Source organism: Sceloporus undulatus, chromosome 1 (genome assembly GCF_019175285.1).
Source record: "Sceloporus undulatus isolate JIND9_A2432 ecotype Alabama chromosome 1, SceUnd_v1.1, whole genome shotgun sequence".
In the NCBI taxonomy this organism is placed as follows: domain Eukaryota; kingdom Metazoa; phylum Chordata; class Lepidosauria; order Squamata; family Phrynosomatidae; genus Sceloporus; species Sceloporus undulatus.
This window is the reverse complement of record NC_056522.1, coordinates 371,438,538-371,450,908: the sequence shown is the minus strand read 5'-3', so window position 1 is coordinate 371,450,908 and position 12,371 is coordinate 371,438,538. Positions and strand designations below refer to the sequence as shown.

General features: G+C 44.8%; 1 protein-coding gene across 1 annotated transcript in view; it reads left to right on the top strand.

Annotated features, from left to right (window-relative positions):
• The first annotated feature begins 3,914 nt into the window (after positions 1-3,914).
• PRKCH (protein kinase C eta) overlaps positions 3,915-12,371 on the top strand; it is a 160,743-nt gene continuing 152,286 nt past the window's right edge. Inside the window, exon 1 of the mRNA XM_042447125.1 lies at positions 3,915-4,669. Coding sequence (XP_042303059.1) covers positions 4,310-4,669 — 360 coding nt within the window. The 5' untranslated portion in view covers positions 3,915-4,309. The remainder of the gene's footprint in view (positions 4,670-12,371) is intronic.

Below are 12,371 nucleotides of genomic sequence, written 5' to 3'. Positions count from 1 at the left end.
CAGACAGGAAGGGCTGTCAACAGTGGACGACACTCCCTCGGAGTGCAGTGGAATCTCCCTCCTTGGAGGTCTTTAAACAGAGGCTGGATGGCCATCTGTCGGGGATGCTTTGATTTGGATTTCCTGCATGGCAGGGGGTTGGACTGGATGACCTTTGTGGTCTCTTCCAACTCTATTATTCTATGATTCTATGATTTCTGCACTGTGGATAAGGAGGGGGAGAAGTGGAGCCTTGCCTTTTCCCTTGCCACCTTCTCCCCTCCTCTCTGGACAGATGTTAATCAATGGATTTCTAGGCTGGATCAGAAGTGGTTTTTCCAGCTTGGGCTCCCAAGGGAGGAGGGAGAGGGACTGCCCAGAAGATGCAAAGGGAATTTGGGAGCCGCCCGGCAAAGGGATGGGCAGGTATGAAGGCAGCCTCGGTGGAAGGCCTCTTGCACCCTGGATCCCAGATCTGAAAAGCCCTAGGCTGGAGAAGGGGAGACATTTGCATTCAGCTCTGTGCCTGTCTGGGCAGAAGAGCTGGGGGAAAGTAACTTTTTTCAACCGCAGTTCCCCAATTCCCTCAGACAGCATGTGCACTGTTTGGGCTTAGCTTGTGTGTGTGATTATGTAAGAAGAATCAGGGAAAAGTTGCTTTTTGGACTATAGTGCCCAGAATCCCTCAATCAGCATGGCCACTGTTGGGACTTGACTTGTGTGTACGGTCATGTAAGAAGAGCTTGGGAAAAGTTACTTCTTTGGATTACAGTGCCCAGAATCCCTTGACAAGCATGAACACTGTAAGGACTTGGCTTGAGTGTATGGTCATGTAAGAAGAGCCAGTGAGAAATTTCTTTTTTTGACTATAGTCCCCAGAATCCCTTAGTCAACATGGCTAGTGTTGGGACTACTTGCCTTGTGGTTACTGTAAGAGGAACAAGACAAAAGTTGCTTGTTTTGGACTACAGTTCCTAGAATTCATAAACCAGCATAGCCATTATTGTTACTTATTAGCTTGTGTCTATGGTCATGTAAGAAAAGCCAGGGGGAAGTTCCTTCTTTGGACTATAGTTCCCAGAATTCCCCAGCCAGCATGGGCACTGTTGGGGCTTAGTTTGTGTGTATGGTTAGGTAAGAAGAGCCAGGGAGATGTTACTTTTTTGAACTACATTTCCCAGAATTCCCCCAGTCAACAGGGTCACTTTTGAGATTTAGGAGTTTATCACACTGAGGCTAATTTCCACATTAAAGAGAGAGTAAAGTGCATTTAAAACATCCAGCAAATAAAGCAAAAATGGCGAGTAATTGCATAAATGATTTCCACATGCAATAGCACAAATAAAGTGATATCGGGAATTCATTGTTGCTGAAATCCGAAAAGTAAAAAGATGCACATTAATGCTTCTTTGTGACCACTTTAATGGCAGGTTTTGTGCAACGTCGTGTGAAATTGTTTCTCACAATTACGTGATTTTTCTGGGATATTCATGGGATAAATTCCCTATCTCCTTCATGTGATAAACTCCTTAGCTTGTGTGTATGCTCACTGCTAAGAAGAGCCACAGAAAAGTTACTTGTTTTGTACTACAGTTCCCACTGTTGGGTTTTAGCTTGTGTGTGTGGGCATGGTAAGAAGAACCTGGGATAAGTTACTTTTTGGACTACATTTCCCAGTATCCCTCAGTCAGCATGGCCACTGTTGGGATTGGGCTTCTGTGTATGGTCATGTAAGAAGAACCAGGTGGGGAAGTTACTTTTTGGACTACAGTTCCCAGAACCCCTCAGCCCATATGTTCACTTTACTTAGTGGTTGTAATAAGCAGAGCTTGGACAAATTACTTTCTTGGACAATTAATTCCTTGGCTCCCCCAGCCAGCATTCATTTTTCTGGTCTGCTGCTGCAGGGTCATCATAAGCAGAGCTTGGATAAATTACTTTCTTGAATTATAACTCCCACAATCCCCCCAACTAGCATGGCCATTGTTTGTTTTTGTCTGTATGATCATCATAACCAGAGATTTTTGGACAAAAGGTTCCAGAAAGCCCCAGCCAGCTTATTTGTGTGTGGTTCATAATAAACAGAGCTAGAAAGGTTTCTTTTTTGGCCCACAACTCCCAGAAATCCCCCCACCCAACATGATCATTTTTTGTACTTGGCTTGTGTATTTGTGATCATCATGAGCAGAACTTCCTCCCTTGGAGTGCAGCTCCCAAAATCCCACAGCCAAACCCACCCTGTTTACCAAAAGGTAACAGAGACAGTATGGTGTAGGAGTTTGAGCGTTGGACTATGACCCTGGAGAGCAGGGTTCAAATCCCTGTTCAGCCTTGGAATTTGGAAACCCATGGTGTGACCTAAGGAAAGTCACACTCTCACAGCCTCAGAGGAGGCACTGGCAAGCCCCCTTCTGAACCAGTCTTGCCAAGAAAACCCTGTGATAGCTTTACCTTAGGCCAGAGCAAAGAGAGTGAAAATAATCCCAGTAGAATGTGGGTTGAATCTTTGTTGTTCACATGCATTTTGAATGCAACCAAATAAGTTTTGGGGTGCTGCCAAAAAACCCATTTAACCCAGGATAAATGAACTCGGGTCCGTCCCCCGAGTTTTCCTAAAAGATTTGCATTGCTGGCTGCATGATATGATATATAACCCAGGATAGATAGACCAGGATAAAACTCTGCATGCCTTGAACATGTTTCAAATACATCTGCCTCGTCGACTCCATCTTTATGCGCAGTGCTGACACGTGTGAGCAACTCTGTGCATTCTGTTGCTCATATGTTTTCAGCATGGCGAATAAAGATGGAGTTAATGAGCTGGATGTATTTGAAACATGTTCAAGGCATGCAGCATTTTATTCCCGTCTATCCTGGGTTTATTCACATTGGTTCTTCACACAGCTGACAATGAAAATCTTTTAGGAAAATTCTGGGCTTATCAGACAGCACAGAGATGTGTTTCTAATAAAGAAATAACGTGAACTACACACCCGGAACGCTTGAGTAAGATTATTCACATAGTCACGCTAAAAAAAGCAACATCTGAATAACCCATTAGGGTTGCCCTAAGCTGGAAATGGCTCAAAGGCATACAACAACAAGAGATGCACAGAGATGCAGTTCCAATTAAAAAAAAATAGTGTGAACAACAAAACTGGAATGCATGAGCAAGATTATTCGCAGTCGTACTAAAAACAACGTCTAAATAACCCCTTAGGGTCACCCTAAATAAATGACTCAAAGGCACATAACAACAACAGAGATGCACAGAGATGCAGTTTCAATTTTTTTTAAAATAGTGTGAACAACAAAACCAGAATGCCTGAATGAGATTATTTGCATAATCAATCAGCTTCATAGTCGTGCTAAAAAACCACATCATCATCATCTGGATATCTCCTTAGGTTCACCCTAAGTTGGAAATAACTTAAAGGCATACAACAACAACCTTTCCAACCTCTGGTCACCCATGAAGCGTCAGCAGTGGAGTTCTGAGGAAGAAACTCAAAAGTGCACCTTATGTGCACACCCCACACTGGCTCCCTCCCTGATTCGGGACAAGTCCTAGCAGTGAAACTCCACCTCTTGGCCTCCCTTGTCGCTCATCCCTCAGGTGTTTTCCTTGCCAAACAACCACTTGTCTTTTTTCAGTCTCACTAAAGGAGTGGCACCTCTTCATGAAGCACACAGAGGCCAGGCGAGAGAGAAAAGAACAAGACGGAAGGCTGGGGCAGAGAGAGATTGTGTTATTGTGGATGAATTATAGCTGTGTGTGGCTGCTGTGTGGGTTTTGTGGCTGGGGAGCAGCACAGCTGAGAGAAAGCTTTTGCCTTCTTCATTGCAGTCTCTTCCTGGAGAGCAGTGTGTGAGAGAGAGACAGAAGAGAGAAGGAAGGAAAGAAAGAGAGAGAGAGACAGAAGGGGGTGGAGGAAAGCCGTGTGTGTGTGAAACTGTGAGAACAACGAAAGGTTTGGCTTAACACAGGGTTTTGGTGGCCGAGGGGCCAACCTCACCATTGGTGCCAGAAGCCCTGGGCCATTTGGCACAATCTTCGCTCCTCTTTTCACTCTTTCCCACAAGGGCTCCCAAAGGACGTGAAAAGGCAGCAGTGGCAGCTCTGGCATGAAGTGATTCAGCAGCTCAGCTCTGTGGAAAAGGTTTGGAACGATAAATGCCCGGCAACATGGCCCAGGGAGAGTTGGGCATGGGTTGGCCTGCCTCTTGAGGACCCCTGGATTCCCTGCCACCACGAACCTGATAGGTCACAACTGGTGAAGTGTTCTCTTGTCCGAAGAGAGAAACATCCTTCCTCTTGCTCCGGACTGGGATGTCCGGAGGCATGAAGTTCAACGGGTACATGAAGGTGCGCATTGGTGAGGCGGTGGGACTCCAGCCCACACGCTGGTCACTCCGGCACTCTCTCTTCAAGAAGGGCCACCAGCTTCTGGACCCCTACATCACGGTGAGCGTGGACCAGGTCCGTGTGGGGCAGACCAGTACTAAGCAGAAGACCAATAAGCCCACGTACAATGAGGAGTTCTGTACTCCGGTTACCGACGGGGGACAGTTGGAACTGGCCGTCTTCCATGGCACCCCCATCGGCTACGATGACTTTGTGGCCAATTGCACGGTCCACTTCCATGAATTACTCCATAGTACTGGCTCGTCAGACAGCTTTGAAGGCTGGGTGAGTAGATGAGAGATGCTCCGGGGGCTTGTGGTCTCCTCCAGGGAAGGTGCACCTGTGTCAGCACATAATGCGCCTCTGCAAAAGGGTTGCCTTGGGTATTAAATGGCTTGGAGAGTGAGTTAGGGTTTTTCAGAAAGATGGTAGTGGTATCCAAAACTGGTGATTGAGGGTCCTTTCACCCTACACAGTTATAGAATTATCATTCCACCTTAACTGCATCCTATGGAAGATGTGCAATTTAGAGAGTGGTGCTGGGTGACCTTGGGCAAGTCACATGCTCTCAGCCTCAGGGGAAGGCAATGGCAAGCCTCCTCTGAACAAATGGTGCCAAGAAAACCCCATGATAGGTTTGCCTTAGGGTCACCATAAATATGAAGCAACAAGAATTAAAAATTTATAAGGAAGCATGGTGTAGTGGTTTGAGCACTGGACTATGACTCTGAAGACCAGGGTATGAATCTTCTCTCGGCCATGGAAACCCAGTGGGTGACCTTGGGCAAGTTATACTCTCTCAGCCTCAGAGGAAGGCAATGGCAAACTTCCTGTGAATAAATCTTGCCAAGAAAGACTTTTCTTTTCTGAAAGGCATTTGATGACTGATGACATAAGACCCATTTTACACAATGCACAGGATATTGCTACTTGCTATGCTGGTGTGTGTTTTAATATGTTGTAATCTGGTTTCATTTTTTCTCCTGACTGTTTAATTGTGCTTTAACTTGTATTTTGTAAATTCTTTTTTAAAAAAATTAAATTGTTGTAAGCTGCTTTGAGTCTAGGGAAAAGGTGGGATGGAAATAATAATATTAATGATACTCTGTGATAGGTTCACCATAAGTTGAAAATGACTTGATGGCATACAGGAGCAGGAGCAGGAGCAGCAGCAACAACAACAACAGATTTTCCAGCTAGAGAGCTCTGGTTCTTCTTCAAACTACAAATCTCAGGATTCCATAGGTTGTTGTCATGGCAGTTAAAATGGAATCATAGTGCTATATTTGTGTAGTCTGAAGGGGACATTGGGAAACATATTATTTTGATGCTGACATCTGGAAAAATGCATGTATGTGTGAATGAGGTTGATGGATTTGATAAATTGTCTGTCAATCCATGATGCTGATGAAATGTTCATATGCCATGGGTTAGCACCTATACAGGGCTTGGGAAAGTTACTTCTGGGAATACAACTTCTTAAATCTCCCAGCCTATGAGCTGGTTTTACTTTAACATTCATCCACTTTGGTGGGAGATGTCTTCTTTAGAGCAGCCTCCACTGTGGTGCCCTCCAGATGTTTTGGGTTACAATTCCCATAAGCTCCACACAGTATGGCCAATGGGCAGAAATGCTGAGGGGCTATAGTTAATAGAATTATAGATTTGGAAGAGACCACAAAGACCATACAGTCCAAAGTGGAATGGCTGGAGGATTCTGGAAGTTCTCATCCAAAAAGTAATTTTTTTCTAACTCAGTTATAGTGGTCAGTGAAATCTCTTGGAGGAGCTCATGCACTTGGTAGGAACTTTATGGCCATCTGCTGTTTATCAAGCATGATATGATATTGTGACAGAATATTGTCTTAATTATCATGGCTAGCAATATCTGCTTGACTGATTCCCCTGGGAATGTGACTATTGTCACCTATGCTGGTGGCCGTTGTCGCACCTTGGAGGTGTGAGATTATTTTCTGTTGTATCACTCTTGAACCCTAACTCCAACAGGAGATTTTTAGCATCCCTGCTATGGGGCCTTCCACATGTTTTGGACTGCAAATCTGATCAGCCACAGACAAGGCCAGGAATTCTGGGTTTTGTATTTCCTGACATCCAGAACAAACCAAGTTGGGTAAGGTTAGTCTAGTGTCTATACACAGTGTTTGGTATTCTGCATTTTTGCCTAGATTTCTGCAGGCAAAGGTGGTGTCTACAATCTGTTAGTCCATCAAAAAGTTTGTTTTTCCAGAGCCAAGAGTGTCATCCTCTGTGGATATATCATGTGGCTTCTTAAGAGGATCCCCACAGTCATCTTGTATTTTCAATGAAAACATAACTGCAGTCATTAAAACTTTTTTGAGTTGTTAAACCTGGCCCTGCATGAACTTAATTTTTGCCTGATAAAGACACCGGTATATATAGTTCAAAAGTTTTCATAATTGCCTAGCTGAAAGATTTGTTACAGACAACAGCATTTTAAAATCTGTGATCTTCCATGTTTAATAAGAAGGCTGGGGAGTGGAGTCTTGCAATTACTGATGTATTGATAAGAAATAATGAAGGAAGATGGATACCTTCATTTGAAGAGGTAGGATTGATTTCTTTGATGAGCCGCTGTAGGAAAGAGGCTGGAAATTACCCAGGAGGGATCCTGCATCTGCACTGCAGAATTAGGGCTGTTGGAAACTGTTTTAACTGCCCTGGCTCAATGCAGTGAAGGCAAGGGATTTCTACTTTGTTATAGCACCTCATCTCTATGACAGAGAAAGCTAAATTTCTCACAAAACTACAAACTCCAGAATTCTATAGCATTGTGCCCATGGCAGTGAAAGCAGTGTCAAACAACATTATTCCTGCAGTGCAGACGGGGTCCTTGTACCTGCTAAATATGCCTTCACCAAAGGAAACAGAATCAGAATTGACAATCTCTGTTGAGCAATGAGACCAGTTGCAAAGTTAGAGAAGAGACAGGGCAGATACAGTTTTACCTGGCAGGTGTGAGCCATATTGGAGCTGTGCAAATGCCTCCTGCTGCATTATTAAAGATGCATGATCCTTGTCGGCTTTCATCTGACTACTGTCATGTTGAACATATGACGTGATGTACATGGGCCAACATCCATATGTCCCTCAACCCAGTTTCAAAAGCCCTTTGCAAATCATTTATTCAGATCTCTGGGAGAAGCAGTTCACTCAACTGCTTTCACTCAACTGCTTGACAGACAAGGAGGAAAACAGAAACTGAGGGGTCAAGCAGATGTGCAGGAAAGACCGGCCCAAAGCTGCTTCTTCCAAGAACAGGCCAAAACCTTGTTGACTGCACCACCTTCTCCCAAGGTGGCCCACATGCTCATGTCACAACCACATGGTGTGGTGTCAAGCTGCGCTGCTGGGTATTTTTTTTACTCCCCCCCCCATCCACGTGCACCATTGCACAAACACACTGCTGATGACTGCCTCTTGCCTAATTGCCTGTTGCCTAGGTGTCATATTGTCCCTTTTTTCGCATTGCTGGCCTGACCACTGGCTCCGTCCATTTTTAAATGCGCGCCTGCACCGGTGTATTTATACACTGCTTTAGGGTTAGGGTTAGGAGGGAGCACTCCTTTGGGACCAGTCTCACATTGGGGCATTTATTTGCAGTGTCAAAGGTGTGCACTTTTTTGGAAGAAGTGATTTCATTCAGCTTCTTTTTAGTCCAGTCCCTCCCCCCTTAGCACAGCTGTGGCGCAATTTCTGGCTGCTTTGGAGTTGTGCATCACCTAAATGCCACACCCCCAAAGCAGCCTGAAACCGCTTCTTGTGGTCCATTTGTTTGAGGCCTGAGAGGATAAGAAAGAGAAAAGGAGCTGTTGTGAGAAGGCAGAAAGACGAACGGGCCCATCTAATACTAGCATGAGAGAAATCATAGAATCATAGAATCATAGAATTGGAAGAGACCGCAAGAGCCACCCAGTCCCACCCCATTCTGCCATGCAGGAAATCCAAATCGAAGCATCCCCAGCAGATGGCCATCTAGCCTCTGCTTAAAGACCTCCAAGGAAGGAGACTCCACTACACTCCGAGGGAGTTTGTTCCACTGTCGAATAGCCCTTACTGTCAGGAAGTTCTTCCTAATGTTGAGGTGGAATCTCTTTTCCTGTAGCTTTCATCCATTGTTCTTGGTCCTGTTCTCTGGAGCAGCAGAAAACAAGTTAGCACTCTCCTCAATATGACATCCCTTCAAGTATTTAAACAGGACTATCATATCACCTCTTAACCTTCTCTTCTCCAGGCTAAACATCCCCAGCTCCCTGAGTCGTTCCTCACAGGGCAAGGTTTCCAGACCTTTCACCATTTTAGTCACCCTCCTTTGGACACGCTCCAGTTTCTCAATATTCTTTTTGAATTGTGGTGCCCGGAACTTTGGCCCAGCTTTCTCATGTATTAAGATCATTTTGAATTTTGATCCTGTCTTCTGGGATATTAGCTATACCTCCTAATCTGGTGTCACCTGCACATTTGATAAGCTTGCCCTCTATTCCATCATCCAAGTCATTGATAAAGATGTTGAATAGCACTGGGCCCAGGAAGGAAAGCTGTGGCGCCCCATTGGTCACTTCTTTCCAAGATGAAGAGGAGCCATTGCTGATACCTGTGTTGTTGTTGTTGTTGTTGTTGTGTGCCTTCAAGTCATTTCCAACATATGGTGACCCTAAGGTGAACCTTTCATGAGGTTTTCTTGGCAAGTTTCTTCAGAGGGAGTTGCCATTGCCATCCTCTGAAACTGAGAGAGTATGACTTGCCCAAATTCACATAGTGGGCTTCCATGAATGAATGGGGATTTGAACCCTGGGCTCCAAGACATAGTCCAATGCTCAAACTACTACACCACGCTGGCTCCAAACGGTCCCCTACAAGAATGTAATGAGCAGATGCAGAGATGACAAGCACTGGCAAAATCTGGCAAAGAGTTATATCAGGGGCAATTTAGATTCTATAGACCAGTCTGGAAGGCTGGTGTTAATTTTCTCACTTCTCCTTCCTACAAAATCCTTCCTTCACCCTCTCTTTCGGCAAATGCACAGTTTAACTGGACATGCTGTCACTCCTTCCTGGGCTGGATTTTAAACAAATTAATCTTAGACCTAACCAACAGGATTCTAGCCACAGTCTTTCAGGTAGTCTAGAGCCAAACCATGCGTGCGTGCGTGCATGCATACATAGTTGACCTTTTAATGGCTTTATTCTTTCTGTAAAGCACCCTGTGAATAGAAAAAAGTAGTTTTAATCCAGAGTAGAACGAAGCTATCAAATGTACATTGCACTAGCTGATCATCATCATGTACAGGAACTCCTACACCTTGAAGAAGTGTGAATGTTTCATACTGAAACTTGGGGTGGAAGGGAGGGAATTGCCCGATTAAGCTATTTGGTATTCAGTTCAGGATGGACAAAAGGTCATATTTTTACCCAGCCATGTATGTGGCAATGACTTCAAGGTTAGAGAACTTTAAAAAAGAAAGGACAGGACAAATTAGTGAAGGACAGATTTAGCAAAGATTGTTGTGCTTAATGAAGGAAGGACATCCTGGCCTTCCTGGGAAGGGAGTTCCAAGGCTTTGGGGCAGCCACCAAGAAGGCCCTGTCTCACCTCCCCATCAGCTGTGCCTGCAAAGGTAGAGGGACTGAAGATCTCCTAAGATCTTCATGAGGAAGACCTCTCCTGAAGATCTCAGGGCCCCAGTAGGCTGGGAATTAAGATCTGCCAGAAAGTGAGGGCTAAGCTGGGTAGGGCTTTACAGGATCTAACTAGCACTTTGAATTGTACCTGGAAATATATTGGCAGCCATTGGAGTTATTGTACAAAATGGTATAGTTCCTGTAATCTGTCCCAGATAATACTTTGGACCTGCTGAAGTTTTCAAACACTCTTCCAAGGTAACCCCGTTGTTGTTGTTGTGTGCCTTCAGGTTGTTTTCCGATTTATGGTGGCCCTAAGTGGAACCTATCATGGGGGTTCTTGGCAAGTTTCATGAGAAGGAGTTTGCCATTGCCATCCTCTGAGGCTGAGAGAGTGTGACTTGCCCAAGGTCACCCAGTGGTTTACATGGCTGATCTGGGATTTGAACCCTGGTTTCCAGAGTCATAGTCCAATGCTCAAACAACTACACCATGCTGGCTCTCATAGAGCACATTATAGTAATCCAAATGGAGACATGGGCCTTAGTTAAAGTATCGGAAGCCACTAAGGCCTAAAGCCAAGTAATGATTATACAGTATTCATACTTGCATACGCTCAACCTTTCCAGGTAAAAGATGTGTTTTTACAGGAGGAGTGAGCCGTAAATCATGGCTCTCAAACACAAGCCGCTTAAGTGGAGAACAATTATCCTTGGAGGCAGCAAGGAAGGAGAAGAGCTGACCCTGCTGTAAAATTTGGAGGGTGTACAGTGGCTTGTTTATTTAAAGCAGGGATGAGCAACGTGCAGCCTTCTTCTTCTCTTTGTGCACTGGAATGGCTGCTGCATCACCAAGTTATGGTAGCCCAGTAGTTTTAGGCGAGGGTGTGGGGAACTGTACGAGGCATATGGAGAACGCACACCTTGTTCTTCAAGAAAAATGTAGTTTTTTGAAAACAGAAGCAGGAAGATGGGTTGTGGGTGGTAAAATTTGTGCACCAGAAATGGTTTCCAGCAGAGATTGGTGGCCTTCATTGTGGCCCCTTGCCTCTGAAAAGGGTACTTATTTAAGACACCCTTCAATCAGGGATAGGGTTACCATAGGTCAGGACCTCCAAACCGGAATGTAGGACAACATTTTCAAATGTAGGACACATTTTTTAAAATGGAGGACATGCGAAAAAATTTGATGATTTTTTAAAAAATGTTAATATAAATTCATGTTCCTTAGGCATGATCAAAATGGAAGACATTTTGGCATTATTCCTTGACAGATGGCAGAAATGTACTTCCCTTTCTGGCCAAACCACCCCCCTCCATTCCAAAACACACATAACAGCACATTTGGGCATTTCAGGGAGGACAGGGCATGAGTTTCCAAGAACTAAGCAGAGCAGTGGAGGATAGGAAATCATGGCGATCTTATCCACGGGGTCATCATGTGTCTGTGTCAACTCAAAGGCAGTGGACAACAACAACAAACTTGAGCCTGGCATCCTCTAGGTGGGTTGGACACTCTTTCACTGTTCAGGTCTCCTCCTGAGTCCTGTGTTCAGTTTTGGGCACCTCATTTTAAAATATTTTAATATGCCATTATATGCATTGGCATATAGACAAAGCAGAGCAGGTACAGAGAAGGGCAATGAGGATGAGAAGAGGTACGGAGAACAAAACGCTTGAAGAGAGGTTGAAGAAGGTGGGCATGTTCAGCTTGGTAAAGAGGAGTCTGAAAAAGCAAACTTTGATTTTGATAAGTGTTGCATAATGGTTTCAGCACTGGACTACAACTCTGGAGACCAGGGTTTGATTCCCAGCTCCTCCCTGAAACTCACTGGGTGAACTTGGACAAGTCACATGCTCTCAGACTCAGAGGATGGCAATGGCGAACTTGTTCTGAACAAATCTTGCCAAGAAACCCCCATGACGGGTTTGCCTTAGGGTCGCCATAAATCAGAAATTACATGAAGACACACAGCAACAGCATCAACACCATTTTACTATGCCATTGTACATAATGGAACATAGAATCATAGAATCATAGAGTTGGAAGAGACCGCATGGGCCATCCAGTCCAACCCCCTGCCATGCAGGAAATCCAATCAAAGCATCCCCAGCAGATGGCCATCTAGCCTCTGCTTAAAGACCTCCAAGGAAGGAGACTCCACTACACTCAGAGGGAGTGTGTTCCACTGTCGAACAGCCCTTACTGTCAGGAAGTTCTTCCTAATGTTGAGGTGGAATCTCTTTTCCTCTAGCTTGCATCCATTGTTCCGGGTCCTGTTCTCTGGAACAGCAGAAAACAAACTTGCTCCCTCCTCAATATGACA